The sequence below is a fragment of the Notamacropus eugenii genome, chromosome 3, assembly GCF_028372415.1.
Source record: "Notamacropus eugenii isolate mMacEug1 chromosome 3, mMacEug1.pri_v2, whole genome shotgun sequence".
Classification (NCBI taxonomy): Eukaryota; Metazoa; Chordata; class Mammalia; order Diprotodontia; family Macropodidae; genus Notamacropus; species Notamacropus eugenii.
In genome coordinates, this window is record NC_092874.1 from 65,449,854 (window position 1) to 65,467,832 (window position 17,979).

The window sequence follows — 17,979 nt, forward strand, 5'->3', positions numbered from 1 at the left end:
AAGCATGAAACAGACACTTGTACGCTTGCTAGAGGAGTTCAGCATTGTCACGAAGGGTGTAAAATGCAATGCCCCAGTGAAAAACAAGAATATGGTGGTATCAGTGGGGAGATCCTCCAGATGCTCTTGTCCAAAGGTGACACTGAGATGACTAGAATTTCCATGTCTTTATGCAGAACCTCCTAAGTGAGATCTCTATTTTCTCAAAAAAAGTAGGTCTAATACACCACACAGGAAAAAGTAAGTCAAAGGGACAGAATGTCTACTGGTAGACTATAATATGCATTTGGATGGTCAACCTGCTAAAACAGTCTCTCAGTACATTTGTTTTAGATACTCTAAAAGGACACTGAGCTGATCCTAGAACTTCACAGAAGCAGAGCAGGTTAGATTGCCTTTGGAAAAGGCAACACCAAGTTCAAAAAAAGGATGACAGATAATTATTAGCAGTTTTGTCTCATAAAACAAAAGAGAGTCAACAGAAAGCAAAACCTGTGTAAAGAAAGCTGTCAAGCAACATCACCCCAAGAGCATACTAGGATGAAAATGAAAAGAAGGGTACAAACATAATAAAATGGAAATATTTGTGAAAACCTATTATAACAAGCTATTTTATCCATCAAGGTCACTAGGATCACCCCATTTGAACTTCAACATCACAATCTCCAAGATACAGAAGAAATAGAAATGGTGTTAATGAGAGCGAAGAAAGGAAAAGCAGTCCTACCGGATGGGACAACTATAATTAATAGAAGACATTCCTGAAGAGGATATCAACATATAAGGATACTGAGTGATGATTTATAAGGTATCTAGCAAATGGGAAGATATCAAAGGTCTCATTACGATAAAAGTTAGGGAAGAAGAAGGTTTTCACAAATGATATCTGACAACGGAACACATCTCCAAATTAATGGAAACATAATGCTTATTGATTATAAAAAAGCATTTGACTCATTAAAGCAAAATGCTGTCTTACAAGTTCTTTTACAACAAGGCATCTCCCACCCAGATATCATCATCATTCTTTGGAAAACTTAGCAGCATAAATAATCCTACTGAATGACTCTGATAATAAGCATCTAGTGAAGCATAAAACAGGAGATATCTGCCAGTGTACTGAGCAAGTCCAGGGTCTAAGGCAAAGAGGGATCCAGTGGGTGGTGAGCTTCTCCAGATACTCTTGTTTGCAGATGGCATTCTGTTCACTGCATCAAGCCACAAGACATTGAAGAGCTTCCTGGAAGAGATCTGCCATCACTCAAAAGGAGTGTGACCATCTGAAAAAAGGAAGACCAAATGGATACCCAGATTCCAACCTATGTCTGAAGGGACACCTACTGAATTTGTCCAACAGTACGTGCATGTGGGCCCAGAGAGGAAAAAGAAGATGAAAGCAGGCTGGATTGATTTTGGAAAACTGCAAAGCCTTTCTGACCAACCCCAAACTTCCCCTAACAAGAAAGACCCATCTCTTCACCACTCCCTCTGAAGACCTAGAGAGGAACCTCATGTGGCAGGCAGTGAAAGGGGGCATGGTTGGTGTGAGCAGGCTGCAACATATCAACAAGGCACTCCAAAGAACAAGAGTAAAGGAGGTCATCCAAGAATCAGATGGCAGAAAGAGAAGATGGGCTGATTTCTGGGTATGAGAGGGAGGGAAGACAGGGATGGCCACAGTGCTTTCCTAGTACCCTTGTGCTGCTGGGAGAAAGGGAGAAAGGTCTCCAGCATTTCTGGTGGACAATCTTGGAGAAGATATAGACACATAGGCTGAGCAGGCACAGACAGCTTGCAAACTGCATCACGGAGAGAACTCCCCAAATGATGAGACAAAGCATGTGGCTGAGTGTTCTTTGCTTCAAGATTCTACTCAAGTGATCACTTTCTTCAGCACAAGGACTCTCCTGGTCCCTTCAGGGGCTAATGCTTCCAACTCTGTCCAGGTTACTGTGTATCTGTTCTGTACACAGCTACCCATAAGCATGATTTTATCCATTAGTCCAAGTGCTGCGAGGTCAAGTGCTGTTTTCTCTTTCACCTTCAACCCCCAAAGATAGGCACAACACCTGGCATGTTGTAGGCATTTGGATGTGTGCTGAGAGACTGGCAATATATGGCTGCAATTCACAGGTCATAACAAATATCCAAAGGTCAACAGACAAGTGTATGCTGGGTACAAGTAGGTTACACATTACAAAAAAGAAATTGTGCACAAATGGAGAATATCACGAAAGAAACCACGATCCACACAAAAAAGATGAGTCAGTCACTGGTAGCACAAAATGTCAGGAGAATGAAAGTAAGGGCCGGCATGCATGTGTGCACATCTCTGCCAAGGGCAGATTTACAGAAAGACATGATTTTCCATATCACATATTGTTCTCTGTATCACTGCAGGGGAGAACCCACATTGATGAGATTACAAGTGTCTTGGACTATTAGGGTACAAGCAAAGCTTTTGTCTCCTACCCGATTGGTATGAGCTGGCGGGCAGTCATCCAGTCTGACACCAAAGGTGCCTACAGCAGTTGGCTTTTTCTCAAATGTTTTCCTTACGATGTTTGGAATGCCTTTTCTCCATGTGCCTTTGTCTTTTGGAGGACTGGTGTCATCTTTGGTTATTGTTGAAAACAAGGAGGTGATTTATTTGGGAAAAAAGAGAAAACAAAAATGTTTCAATCATAACTCAAATACATGAACTATTCTGGCTTAAATTGGATCCTTTTAATATATTTTTAAAAAAAAAAAAGATGCACCAATTAACAATGTTGCAAGTCATTCTAATCCCTCACTTGCCTTTCCTTAGCAAAAGAAAATTACCTTCGTCCATATATTTTAGATTTTTTTCAACCCTTTACAACGTAAACTATGCTGAATTTTTCAACGAACAAATATTCCACAAATGTTCACAAAGTATCTAGTATAACTATGGTAACTGTGCTAGAGATACAGAGAAGGATTCTTTAAATATTCTAGATCCATAATCTTACACGTCAACATGCTTAAGTTTCTAATGCTCCTCTATTTATACTAATACATCTACACACACATGCACGTGTACATATATATGTATGAGTACAAGTGCTGACAGTTGGATTTCTTTTGGACCAGATACTGTGTGATATTATCAGCAGGTGGAGCTCATTCTAGAAATACCAATTCCTGCTCTACAACCACAGAGACTCAGAGAGTGGCCTGTAGCCCACAAAGGTAAAGAGCCACAATCCCTATGTGCCAGAGGTGAAATTTGAACTCAGATTTTTTTCTGATTTTGAGGCCAGCTGTCTGCCTGCTGTTCCATGCTGCCTCTCATTCTTATATCTAAACAGAAAAATAAAAGGCTGGATGATATGCCTGGGGGCTTTCATATTTCCATTGCAGATAATACGATCATGACAGCTTCCTGTTGACTGGTCTTAGGGAGAGCTTATTAAAAGGATATTTAAATTACTAGTGCTGGTAGTAGAGAGTCTTGTGGAGAAAAGATTGAGCCTGAAATGAATTGAATCACAAAGTGGGCATCTTTAAGCATTAGGATGGCCCATTTAATGTATTGGTATGTCATGAATTTCTTAGTATTGTCCAGGCTTAATTTCCATATAAAACAATAGGTGCTGGAACTGAATTTTGTATTTGCAATTTTAAGGAATACATTTTGCTTGCTTTTTTATTTTTGTAATATATATTATATGAAGCTACATCTTTTGAACCTAAGTCTAAATGGAAAAGTACCCCCAGGTCCATGGCCCTTTCAAGCCAGGTAGAACCAACCATGAAAAGTTAGTAAGAACAAGATTTAGGAAAGAATTTTGATAGCTAAAACATTTTTAGAACTTAATATTCTAAATAGTCTTAATCACTGAATATGTTAAATTTATCCTGTAAAAGCATGTACCTTTACTGAGGAGTTTTCTTTCTGACTCTTCTTTGGGAGAGTGTGGACTCTGAAATTTTGGTTCCAGTTTAGTACCAAGCAAAGTCTGCCTGATACTAAGACTCTGGCGAGGTGTTTTTGGCAACTGGTCTGCTCTGCTGAAGCAAGAAAACAAACAGTTAGCAGTTACTGGCTTTCTCTCCATACCCTCTTCTCTACAATTCAATCAAAACAAAAAACAAAAAACCAAACCCTTAACAGATGGTGGACATCTTACCTCATCAGACTACTATATTCCTTTATCCTTCGGCTAATGAGGTCTCTGCTAGTAACTCCAGTATCCTATAAAACAAGTGGAGGCCAGCACTGAAATATCCATTTTATGGAAGTGCCCAATTTTTAAAACATAATAAGGAAGGTCTTACATTTTCTCTCTGGAACGCTTTAGGGCTTGAAATAAATTGACAGAACCTACAAAATGCTGGTCAGAGAGGCCTGGGATTATAGAATAACTTTGAAATAAAAGGAAGTTGGGGAAATTTTGGCCTCAAATGAAGAAAGTTAAGCCTGTTTTCACATGGAGAATTTGTCACGTGAGTATCACTAGCATACACATCATATCACAGAAATTCTATTCATATCCTACAAGATATCATGGTTTTTGAAAACATGGAAAACATTTGGAAAGCAGAACAGCAAGATTTGGTGAATCAGATTCTGGGACTTATTCCCTGCATGACACTGGACAAAGAACAGGAGCTTCTCTGATCTTGAGTTCCTACTCAAGGAACTGTAGACGAGCTCTTACTCTCCCTCACTGCATTCTGCAACAGTCACTAAAGTGAGAACAGGCCCTTGATACATCACACACGTCTGCCTCAAGCAGCAAGTTTCTCTCACTGGTGGTATTTGAACATCAGCTGTGAACATCTTACCCCAGCCGATAAAAATGTGAAAAGGCATAGAATTAGCTTGGTGTGACTTTTCCAAGTGGCCTCAGTCTGCTGGCAGAATTCTATTAACGGTCATAACCACAATAACAATGGTACATTTTCACAGTGCCTTCTATACATTATCTTGAGTATATGTCTTAAATTAATTGAAGGGTTATCATATAAAAAGGGTGTGTGGGTGTGTGTGCGCGTGTGTGCGTGTGGTGCAGAACAAGGAACAATAAATATGTTCTACAGAAGGAGAAGCCTCCCAAATATGAGAGGTATGCAAAAAAACCAATTTGCTATCTGGAAAGGAAAAAGGTTCCCTGTCACTGGAAATGTTGTCAGGGATGTTATGGTGGAAATTTCTACCTTCAGCTATGAACTAGATGAGATTATCTCTGAAGTCCTTCTCAACTCTAAGATTCTATAAATTCTCCTTGTTCTTCACAAATATCCTGTGAAATAATAATCTTCCCTTTAGAGCGAGAACAAGAAACAGAGAAGCTAAGGTGTAGTGACAAAGTCAGCCAGCCTCCTGATGAACAGAAAAGCAGAGCAAATCCATCCCCTACTTTCCCTGTTCCAGAATAGTGAATTTCTGGTAAGTGAAATCACAAAAGGGATACAGTTGCTTTCTTCTCACCATCAAGCACTTTACAGCAAATGGCATATGAAATAAAGGCTCTCCAGACTGAAATCTTGGAATTCTCAAAGGAAAACATACCTCTTCACTGAGGTTGCTGCTTTCCTGGATGGTCTTGATCCAGGCTAACATGTCATCTCTGTCTTCAGCTTGAAACAAGTATTCACAATCTGAGGTGGTGAGCCTAAACACATTCTTCCTCTTGGTTTCACTGTAGGAAATATCTATCAAGCAAGCATTCACACTGATAGGCTGTTCTTCCTCTGACGGTGTTGTCTGTTCTCTTTTATCTTTGTGCAAGTAAAGCGAATGTCCTCGAAGGACAACATACATCTGTTTCCATGGCCGAATGCTCCCACCAACTCGCTGGAAAACATAACCAGTGCATAGAAGACAGTGACTGGAGTGTTTGTGCAAAGCTACTCATAAAAAATTATAGAAACCAACTCAAACAGTATTCCCCTTTGAATAATAAAAACAACTCACTTTTCTATGATGTTCTAACTTATATGAAGAGGATACACCTCTAAAGTGCTGCATAAGTGTTTCCTACTTTTGAGGAACCAACATTCTAGATGGGGAAGTATAAATGAAAAAACTATGCAAAATAAGTATACTGTAAACTATACACAGTCAGAATGAGGTAGGGTCAGAAGAGGGGTTTTTTAGGAGGAAGGAAGGACTGAGAAACCTAGAAGCATAAGATTGAACTATAGCTTGGCCAAGAGGATCCAAAATATGTTATGAACAAAAATGAATAGAATTGAAAAAAGTATTTAATAATTTTATACAAATGATACTATCCAAACAGACAACAAATTTATTATGATGACCCTTGAAGATCTTTATCACTTAAAGGAACTTTACTCATGATTAAGATGGTCAATGGACACTTTGCAATTTTTTTACAATGAGATTTTCCCTGAAGGTTATAATATCTAGATAAAACTTAAAAATATCTAATTTGTAAAGAAGTGAAATTATAACAGATTCAAACTGGAAACGGATTAAGAGCCTTGTGAAGTGTATAATAAGAAAAATGGATATTTTAAAATGTCTGTTATGTGGATTAATCAGATCAATCAGATGAAAGAACATTCCTTTCTTTCCAGGAAATCTGCACCTATGTTGTTTTAGTATCTGGGCAAAAGTGCAAAATTCAAAATCAGTCAGAATGTTTCAAAATCGAAAACGTAGGCAAATGAATGACTGAACTCTTGCAGATGTTTTTGCCCTGGATAGCTACAGATTTTGCTTAAAAGTTATTTTGCCATGTATTTAATTAGTTTGGACATTTAAGAATAGCTTTAAAATTTAATACCTTCCCCTTATCAGTGATAAGTTGTCGGAAATGGAGCCATCCTTCCTTGGCAGCATCACTAAATACGTCTGAAGAAGAATCTTTTCTGGACCCAGAGTCTTCAGAAGATTTTTGGCTGTCTAAAACCTACAAAAAAAAAAAGTCCCAAAATATAATGTCTTCTATTTTCCCCTTTAAAATCATTTGTATGAAGGAGGAATCCAGGGAATTAAAGAAAGAATCTAGGCCTATCCATTACTCAGCTTTCCAATTCCTTATGATTTCAACTAACTTGGTTTGGAACCTAACGAACAACTCCTTTACACTCTCTTTTGTAAATCCTAATCACTGTACCTACCTTCCCTCACCAATTCTCATTAACTGAAACTCCCTCTCCCTATGTAGGCTGGCACATTCTGTCCAAGTTATAGTCTTAGAGGGTTGCCTAGAGGATTGAAAGTCAAAGTGGAATTTATTTTTCTATGGAAGTGCTCAGAAAACATCTTAATAAAAATCATATACATTGGTTATCAAGGCTTTTGACAGTAAAACAGAAAAGCAGCAGAAATGAGTAGTTTCATTGCCATGAGTATTTTACACCTAAGTTTTTTTCCACATTTAGCTTAAATAATTTAGGAATATTTGGAAGAATGTTTGAGGTAACATACTGGACAAATATGTATTATATAAAAATTGGATGACGAGTTGAGCTTACATTTACTATTTTGCAATATTTTGAGAACTCACTGAAGAAAAAACTCAAAATATTTCAATATTAGTATAGGGTGACTGCTTACATTCAAGTATATGATCACAATGAGAGCTCTACAATAATCAAAAATAAACAGAATCATCTACAATATACTTGAATAATGAACTAAACACCTACCTTGATTCCCTTCAAGCTAGATACATGCTTAAAAGACCTGTTGGAAAAAGAAATTGTATCTGATTATCTATAACACACACAAAAAAGTAGTTCAAATACAGCAGGATATTCTGAATGTGTCATATGGGAGAGATAACACTCAATAAAAAGTTGATTGAAAAGTACTCTAAAAGGATTTTTTCAAGGGTGAGTGAAAATGTAATTAAAGAAGTAATCTCTCAGTTTTATAAATTTCTTTTTCCCAAATGAAGTGATATATTAAAGATCCCTAAGACATGAATTATGATCATCTAGTAGTAGCAACCAGGATTCTTTGTGCCTTACTGCCATTGAAAGTGGTATGCTCTAAGGAGGAGAATGAATGACATGGTATCTTCCTATAACTTTAAATGTTGCCTCATAAGTAACTACCTCATCCTCCTTGACAGTCCAAAAAGTACAGAACAACTATTAGGTGTACTTAAGGTACCATGTTAAAGTTAGTTTATTCACTCTGTACATCATCTGATAAAAGGTATATACTTATTAGGGGTGGACTTCATTTTTTAGACTTTTCAATGTCATATATGAGAAAATCTAAAATGGAACACCTCCAAGTTTCTCTACACAGATAGGTATGTGCAAGGGTCTCACAGCAAGCGCCCAGTACTCACCCTTTGGCCTCTTCTCTGTAATCATCCAGGCCTTCATCATATGATTTTGACCTCTCAGTTTTTGAGTTGCGCTGGCCATCTAGGATGGGCCCAACGGATCCTACACATAAAATTGAACACTTAGATGCACACAGCTGAGGTTTGGAGTTGTTGCACTGATGATGAAATTATATAATGTCATGACCTCCGAGACAAAAAATTGAGGTTAGAATTGGTCTAGGTATTTATTGATTTATACTTACCATGATCGTGTGATAGCTGACGTCGAATTACAGGAGCTGAAGTTGTAAGGCTGGGAGGAATCGTTGCTATAGTGGGTACATGGGAGGTGGATGCCGAAATGACAGCAGAAGCAGGAATGTGTGCGATATCATGATCTATGCTTGGGCTGGTTGGCTCATCTATAAAGTAATACAATATATTGACCTGTTATGTGGTATCATTAACAGATCGGGAACCAAAGAATAATTTGGCAGTGTTTCTGAGTATGGAATTTTAAAACTGGATTAGTCAGTCATAAATCAGCTTGGGGGTGGGGCAGACTTGATCTTATTCCACAGTAATATTTTAGTAAAGAAAGGCCTCAATGACATTTAAAATTGAAATACAGCAATTCAAAACATTAAATTGCTTGGAAAAGAGAATCAGCAATTCAATGAATAAAATGAGACTTAAAAACAAGTTACATATTATTCAAGAGAGAATTACAAAATTTGAGAAAAATAATAATTATTCTGAAATTAATATTTTTGTATATAAAGCAGTCTTTCATTAAGTGATTATACAAAGTATTGAAATACAGCTCCCCAAACTTCACAAAATTAGATTAAATGCAGAACAATGCTCCCTCACCACAAGTTCAGAGGTACTACAAACATATTTCACATTATTCAAAGAGGCCAAAAATGGAAAACTTGATTAAAATTAAATTTGATTAAATTAAAATTAAAATAAAATTGAATTCTTCTTTTAAAAAGTACCAAACCACAGTTGAACTTGTTGAACAGCCTCACTGACTTGTCTCTTTACATTCTAATATCCTGAAGTAATTCATGATTTTGGGGGACATTTATGTTTTTAGAGACAGTGAAGATATATACATGTATGTTTATGGATGTGTGTATGTATGTACACATGCATATGTACATACACACATGTAGACACAAAATAAACATAAATAAACACTTTTACTCATCATTAAAAAAATAAAAGTTCAAATACTAGAAGTCTTCAGTTTAAACAGTATTCTAAAAGACTAAAAATCTTCAATTTGGGGAAATATTGATATATTACTATAATGAATACATCATTCTTTGATTCAGCAAAGAGATTACAAAAACCTATTAATCATGCAAAAGACAAGATAACTATCTTTTTAAAATAGAATATTCAAATGAAGATGTGACCATTTACTATGTTTCTAAAAACATAAATGCCCACTGCCCCCAAATTGCTTTAGGATATTAGAATGTCAGGAGACAATCAGCAAAGCTTGACAAATTGAATGATGCAGAAATTTTTTTTAATTTTTCTTAATTATTTTGTGATCCAACTCCTTCAATGAAGAATTGGTTATTTGATTTGGTAGTTATGGAAATGACAGAAAATGTTTTTCAGCTAGCAATTCGAAATATATAAAGCCTTGCCAGTGGAAATGTATGTAATACTCCCTTTTCCAAAAGCAAAGGGACATTGGTAGATGAGAGAATTCATTAAGTCTAAAAAACATTCTTATGGTAAAGTGTTCTATGTAGTGGTGGTGGTGTTTTTCTCAATGAAGCAGGATTTAATATTACAGCTTCAACAAATATAATGTACTTTTAAATTTACGATTAGAAATGAATCAAGTGGCTATGTGTTAAAACTGGTGGTAAAAAAATGAAATGATGAATTGTTGACCTAATTAGACAACAAAGACAAAACAGACATCAAATTGGGAATTCATCTCGACATCCTCTTAAACTTTACCCAAATCTAAAATTATAATACTTGTAATCAACTGGTTCAAAATATTTGCAAAATTAAGTATACACGTAAAGATGTATAAATACATATGCGTGTATGGATGTATGAGCGTATGGTTTAAATAATATTCAAATAAGAGATCATTCAATACAAATTCTAAAAGGACAACAGAATTCTGTTTCAGAGAAATTTCATCTACACTGCATACAACAGAGAGAGGAAAACTACTTATTTCCAAACGTACAAACACATCTATACATGCAGAAACATCATTAAGAACTACTAGTTTGAAATAATTTTCTTCTATTTGTTGAAATGGGTTTTCTGCATATTTTCCTTACTTTAAAATACTAAGATTCCACTTTATATTTCAGATTTCTACAGTAAATTTTTGTAACTAAAGACATTCCTCTCTAATAATGAATTCAAAACAGTCAAAAACTTCTGGTTTTGGAGATTTCCTGTTTGTAATGCTGTTTTTTTTTATCAGAAATGACAAAAATACTTTGAATACCTGAAAAATTTTTTTTTCAAAACCCAAATTAAAAAAATGAAAAAAGTTGCTAGTATGCAAATTTAATTGGGAATTCTATTTCTGCAACTGAATTCTGTTATGGTAAGAAGGGATCTTGGAGATCATCTTATAGATGAGGTAAATAAGGCCTAAACATTACTCCCCTGGTCACATGATATTGCTAGTGACACAGAAGGTGTATAGTAGAAACTAGAGCCAGAAACAAAAATGAGGAGAGAAAAACAAAGACAGTAATGTGAGATTCTAGGCACATCACTGCAAATCAAAGGTTAACTGAGAAAGGTGCCTTCCTTCAAGCGTTGTCTAATCAATCATTTCTGCTAATTTAGATAGAACTTTCAGTTAATTCTGGATCAATCTATACAAACACACAAGTGGTATTCTGCTGGCTCTGGCACTGTTCTCCTATTGAAGGTAGAAGAGTTTTTATGATTTGTGACTCGTTTCCGCTTTTGTACTTGGTACAAAAGTACTTGTACCACCCATCTAGCACAGAGTGGATTTAAATACTAAATAGTAATTGTTTCTCTTTTACCCACGAACCCTGAGGTTCTTCTCCTCCCAGTTTTATTTTTATTTTTTTATTAAAGAGGTCATCCCTTGAGCAAATACTTAAAGAAGCTCATTCATTGAATGGGTATATCTCAATCAACGTGAGAATGCTATAAGACCTTAGCCTGAAAGGGCCAGGGTCTCCAATTACATCCTGGGCCATCTCCAGTCATCCTGATGAATATCAGGCCACTGGACCCAGATGGCTCAGGAGAAGAAGGTGAGGTTGGTGCCCTTGTACATCCCTCCCTCACTCAAATCAAAGTCAACTGCAAGTCATGTCATCATCCTGATGTCATGGTCCTCTTCAAAAATGAAAGACAAACACAACAACAACAACCTGTACTTGGTGGATATAAAAATATTTGTTCAATTTTATCTGCAAAATATTCTGAAAAAAAATTTCTCAAACCTCTGTCCTTCCTCTTCAGGCAAAATAACTTCTTAATCCTATTAATCACTCCCATACATCTAGTGGGCTACATACCAGCAGCTCACTTAAACTTTCAGAGATGTGAAACAAGTTATGTTGCCATCATGCATAAGAACAGAACTGAGAATCACCAAGGTGGGGTGCAACGCCAAGGATCATCTAACCACCAAACAGCAACAGCAGTTCTGAGACCTGACTGCTATTTTTATGGCACCAAGTCCAACAATGCTTTTTATCTCCTTCAGGCACTAAAGGTCTCTCCCACTCTGATGTTTTATCACAATGGAGGTAACCCTGTGTGCTCTAGGCTCAAGTTCAACAGGTTTTGAATAAAGAACATGTGACAGATAATTCCCCCATGACCAGACTAATTTCAGAGAGGCCAACCTACTGACCACCACCAGTTCATGAATGTTTTTGGTCACAGTGATTTATTAAATACCATTTTAGCTCATTTACACGAGATGCCAAAAGATTTCTTAAGATTGCTGGTATGGTGCTCTACAGCTTACAAACCTGCTTATAGAGGGAGTACTAAAAGTTTCCATACAGTTCAATGCTTTAATAGAGACAGATGTTAAAGCTTAAAATGGAGACTGTATGATCCAATATGGGCCCCACAGTAACCAGGGTGGGCTCATAAACGCAAGATCTTTACCTCACCCCCACTTTATAGCTGCAGAAGGTTAATGCTTTGCCTACAGACATCCAGGCAGAAGAGATGTGCCAGGACACTCATGGAGAGAGACCTGTTTCATTCTGAACCCACGTTTCCTTTCCACTATGTTTCCATTGCTTCATCATCCACTGAGCCTTTGAAGAGAAGTTACAACCTGCTTCCATGGAGGAAGTGACCAAATGAAGAAACCACACATCTTTGAACTGCTAAAGAAAGCTCATCTCTGCTTCTCTTCCACTGGCTTTAAACTTCCCCATGGCTCTCTTAAAACACAAGCGCAAAAACCTGAGTTAATACTTAATTTAGGATTTGACTAATGCCTAAAAATACCATGGTTCTTTTTTTTAATAACCCTTCTTAGCTCATTAAATAATATTTGTGAAATGCTTTGCAAACTTTGAAGTGCTACATAAATGCTAGCTATCATTATGTGCAATTTTCTTTCATTCCTATTTTACTCATCTTGTTTTCCTTCTATGTAGTATCTTCTAAATAGAACACAGAACAGCACATTTAGAAGGGAATGCTACTTCCTAACATCCATCAGAAGTGTGAGTTTCTTCATCTGAAAAACGAAGTATCTCCATTTGATCTGCAAGACTTCCTTCAACAGGGCTTTGGTAAGCCTCAAATGAGACAATGCATTGAAAATGTTTTGCAAACCTCAAAGTGCTATACAAACAGGTATAATTTTTGCTATTGAATTCAATTGTTTTTGATTAATTCTACTTGTAATTTGTTAAGGTCTTTAAACTCTACCCAATTTTATAAATATCTTATAATTAAGAATTTCCATGAACTTAAAAATGACTTTCCCCTCAGGAGCCTGGATTTTTTGGAAGGGGTAACATTCCCTTTTAAAATATGAACCTTACATTTGTCTTGTTTGAAGTTTATTTTTAGTTTTCAACATTCACTTCCATAAGTTTTAAATTTTCTCCCCCTCCCACTTTTCCTCCCTTCCCAAGACAGCATGCAATCCAATGTAGGCTCTACATGTACATTTTTATTTTCACATTAGTCTTGCTATATAAAAGAACTAACAAATGGGAGAAGCCACGAAAAAGAAAAAAAAAAAAAGAAAATAGTCTGCTTCACTCAGCATTCAAACTCCATAGTTCTTTCTCTGGATGCAGATGGCACTTTACACCATGAGTCCTTTGGTATTGTTTTAGGTCCTTGCATTGCTGGGAAGAGCTAAGTCTATCAAAATCAATCATTGCATACTGTGGCTGCTACTGTGTACAACATTCTCCTGATTATGCTCACTTCACTCAGCATGAGTTCATGTAAGTCTTTTCATGTTTTTCTGAAGTTTGCTTGTTCATCATTTCTTATAGCAAAATAATACTGCATTACATTACATTCACATATCAAAACTTGTTCAGCTATTCCCCAACTGATGGGCATCCTCTCAATTTCCAGTACTTGGCCACCACAAAAAGAGCTGCTATAAATATTTTTGTACATGTGGATCCTTTTCTCATTTTTGTGCTCTTTGTGATGCAGCCCTATTAGTGGTATTGTTGGATCAAAGGGTATACATATTTTTACAGCCCTCTTGGCAAGTTCCAAATTGCTCTCCAGAATGGTTTGATCAGCTCACAGCTCAACCAACAATGAATTAGTATTCCAACTTTCCCACATCTTTTTCCTGTTTTGTTATGTGAGCCGATCTCATAGGTGTGATGTGGTACCTCAGAGTTGTTTTGATTTGTATCTCTCTAATCAGTAGCAGTTTAGAGTATTTTTTTCAAAAGACTACAGACAGCTTTAATTTTTCCTTCTGAAAACTGTCTGTTCATATCCTTTGACCATTTATCAATTGGGGAATGACTTGTATTCTTGTACGTTTAACTCTATTCTCTACATGTTGTAGAAATGAAGCCTTTATCAGAGGCACTAGTTGTAAAAATTCTTTCCTAGTTTTCTACTTCCCTCCTAGTCTGGACTGCATTGGCTTTGTTTGTGCAAAAACTTTTCATTTTAATGTAATCGAAGTCATCCATTTTGCATTTCATAATGTTCTCTACTCGTTTGGTCATAAATTCTTCCTTTCTCCACAAATCTGACAGATAAACTATTCCTTGCTCCCTATCATCAACCTTCATATGTAAATCATGTATCCATTTGGATTTTATTTTGGTACATGGTGTCAGACACGGTCTATGCCCAGTTTCTGCCATACTATTTTTCAGTTTTCCCAGCAGTTTTTGTCAAATAGTGAGTTCTTATTATCCCAGATAAGGGTTCATCAAATAACAGATTGCTATAATCAATGACTACTGTACCTCATGTATATAACCTATTCCACTGATCTATCCCTCTATTTCTGAGCCAGTACTACGTAGTTTTGATGACTTCTACTTTATAATACAATTTAAGATCTGGTATGACTAGGCCATCTTCCCTAGCATTTCTTTTCATTAATTCCCTTGGTATTCTGGACTTTTTGTTCTTCCAGATGAATTTTGATTATTTTTTCTAGCTCTACAAAGTAAATTTTTGGTAGTCTTAGTGGTATGGCACTGAATAAGTAAATAAATTTAGGTAAAATTGTCATTTTTTTATTGTATTAGCTCAGTCTACCCACGAGCAACCAATGTTCTTTTCAATTATTTAGGTCTGACTTCATTTCTGTGAAGTGTTTTATAATTATGTTCATATAGTTCCTGAGTTTGTTTTGGCAGGTAGATTCCCAAATATTTTATAGTGTCTTCAGTAACTTCAAATGGAATTTCTCTTTCTATCTCTTGCTGCTGGTCTTTATTAGTAATATATAAAAATGCTGATGACTTATGTGGGTATATTTTATATCCTTCAACTTTGCTAAAGTTGTTTGCTGTTTCAAATAGCTTTTTACTTGATTCTCTAGGAATTTCTAAGCATATCATCGTATCATCTGCAAAGAGTGACCACTTAGTTTCTTCTTTTCCTATTCTAATTCCTTCATTTTCTTTTTCTTTTCTTATTGCTAAAGCTAACATTTCTAGTACCATACTGATAAACATAATGATGATGATAATGGACATCCATGTTTCACAAATCTTACTGGAAACATCTAGCTGATCCCCATTAAATATAATGCTTCCTAAAGGTTTTAGGTAGATACTACTTATCATTTTAAAGAAGGCTCCATTTATTCCTATGCTCTCCAATGTTTTTAACAGGAATGGGTGTTGTTTTGCCAAAAGCTTTTTCTGCATCTATTGAGATAATCATATGGTTTCTGTTAGTTTTGTTGTTGATATGATCAATTATGTTGATAGTTTTCCTAATATTGAACCAGTCCCATATTCCTAGTATAAATCCTACCTGACAAAGCGTATTATTCTTACGTTAAGTTGCTATATTCTTTTGCTAATATCTTATTTAAAATTTTTGCATCTATATTCATTAGGAAAATTGGTCTACAATTTTCTTTCTCTGTTTTGGCTCCTCCCAGTTTACATATCAGTACCATATTTGTATCATAAAAAGAATTTCATACAACTTCTGCTTTGCCAATTTTCCCAAATAGTCTATATACTATTGGAATTAATTGTTCTTTAAATGTTTGATAGAGCTAGCTTGTAAATCCATCCAACCCTGGAGATTTTTTTCCTAGGGAGCTCACTGATGGTTTATTCAATTACTTTTTCAGAGATGCAGTTATTTTGCAGTTATTTAAGTATTTCACTTCATCTTCTGTTAATCTGGGTGATTTATATTTTTTAAAAATATTCACTCATTTCACTAAGATTATCAGATTTATGGGCATACAAATTGGGCAAAATAATTTCTAGTTATTGTTTTAAAGTCCTCTTCTTTGCTTGTAAATTCATCCTTTTCCTTTTTTGATACTGGTAATTTGTTTTTCTTTTTTTAAATCAAATTAACTAAGAGTTTATCAATTTTCTTGATTTTGTTCATAAAACCAGGTCTTAACTTCATTTTTTATTTATCTCTCCTTTCATTTTCAGTAATTCTAATTTGGTATTTAATTGAGAATTTTTAATTTGTTCTTTTTCTAGCTTTTTCAGTTGCATGCCCAATTCACTGATCTCCTCTTTCTCTATTTTATTCATGTAAGCATTCAGAGATATAAAAATTTCCCTAAGAACTGTTTTTGCTGCATCCCGTAAGTTTTGGCATGTTGACTCATTATTGTCATCCTCTTGAATGAAGTTATTCATTGTTTTTATGATTTGTTGTTTGACCCATTCATTCTTTAGGATTAGATGATTTTGTTTCCATTTAATTTTTATTCTATCTTTCCATGATGCTTTATTACATATAATTTTTATTACATCATGATCTGAAAAGCATAATTTAATATTTGTTTTTCTACACTGAATTGTGAGGTTTTTATGCCCCAGTACATGGTCAATTTTTGTGCATGTGCCATGGACCACTGAGAAAAAAGTGTATTCCTTTCTATCCCCATTAAGTTTTCTCCAGAGGTCTAGCATATCTACCTTTTCTAAAATTCTGTTCATCTCCTTAATTTCTTTCTTGTTTATTCTGAGGTTAAATTTATCAAGTTCAGAGAGGGGGAGGTTGAGGTCCCCCACTAGTATACTTTTGTTCTCTATTTCTTCTTGTAACTCCCTTAACTTCTCCTCTAAGAATCTGATGCTATACCATCTTGCATATATGTTTAGAAACAGTATTTCATTGTCTACAGTGCCTTTTTTAGCAGGATATAGTTTCCTTCCTCATCTCTTTAGATCTATTTTTGCTTTTGCTCTGAGATTAGGATTGCTACACCTGCTTTTTTCTTTTTTACTTCAGGTGAAGCATAATATATTCTACTCCAGCCTTTTACCTTTACCCTGTGTGTATCCCCGTTTCAAATACTTTTATTGTAAACAACATACTGAAGGATTATGGGTTTTATAATCCATTCTTCTATCTTGCTCCATTTTATGGGAGAGTTCATCAAAATCACATTCATAGTTATGAAAATCTGTGTCTGTCTCTCCATCCTATTTCCCCCATTTATTTCTCCCTTCCCCTTTTCAAAAGTTTTGCTTTTGACCACTGCCTCCCTCAATCTTCTCTCCCTTCAATCAGCCCCCCTCCTTTTCCTTTCCTTTTTCCCTTACTAATTCTTCCCTTCCTTCTAACCACCCCTCCCTTTTCTTTCCCCTTTCCCTTCCTACTGCCTGTAGGGCAAGTTTTATTTCTATACTTAACTGAGTCTGTTATTCCCTCCTTGAACCAATTAGGATAAGAGTAAATAAAGTTCAAAAAATATTCATCTCCCTCCCTTCTTTCCCTCTACTAGAATGTTTCTGTGCCTCTGCATGTGATGTAATTTACCCTTTTCTGCCTCCTCCTTTTCTCTTATCCCATTACCATCCCTTTGCACTCCTCAATTAGGTTTTTTATCATCACATCATTTAATCTATAGCCACATCCTCTATGTCTATCCCTTTTAAATGTTTTAATAAAGATATAGTTCTCAAGTTTTACAAGTATCACTTTCCCACATAGGGATGAAAACAGTTTGCCCTTATTGAATAACTTTTTT

The 17,979-nt window shown here is 35.7% G+C and overlaps 1 protein-coding gene across 6 annotated transcripts in view; it reads right to left on the minus strand.

The window, feature by feature from the left end:
- ARHGAP21 (Rho GTPase activating protein 21) overlaps positions 1 to 17,979 on the minus strand; it is a 154,616-nt gene that overhangs the window by 12,841 nt on the left and 123,796 nt on the right. For 5 of the 6 annotated variants that reach the window (XM_072651738.1, XM_072651736.1, XM_072651737.1 and 2 more), the window contains 8 exons: positions 8,543 to 8,701; positions 8,301 to 8,400; positions 7,648 to 7,684; positions 6,780 to 6,905; positions 5,540 to 5,824; positions 4,155 to 4,219; positions 3,899 to 4,035; positions 2,473 to 2,615 (listed from right to left, as the gene is read on the minus strand). In XM_072651738.1, the coding sequence (XP_072507839.1) occupies positions 2,473 to 2,615; positions 3,899 to 4,035; positions 4,155 to 4,219; positions 5,540 to 5,824; positions 6,780 to 6,905; positions 7,648 to 7,684; positions 8,301 to 8,400; positions 8,543 to 8,701 (1,052 nt within the window). The remainder of the gene's footprint in view (positions 1 to 2,472; positions 2,616 to 3,898; positions 4,036 to 4,154; positions 4,220 to 5,539; positions 5,825 to 6,779; positions 6,906 to 7,647; positions 7,685 to 8,300; positions 8,401 to 8,542; positions 8,702 to 17,979) is intronic. The other variant, XM_072651735.1, reaches the window with a different exon arrangement.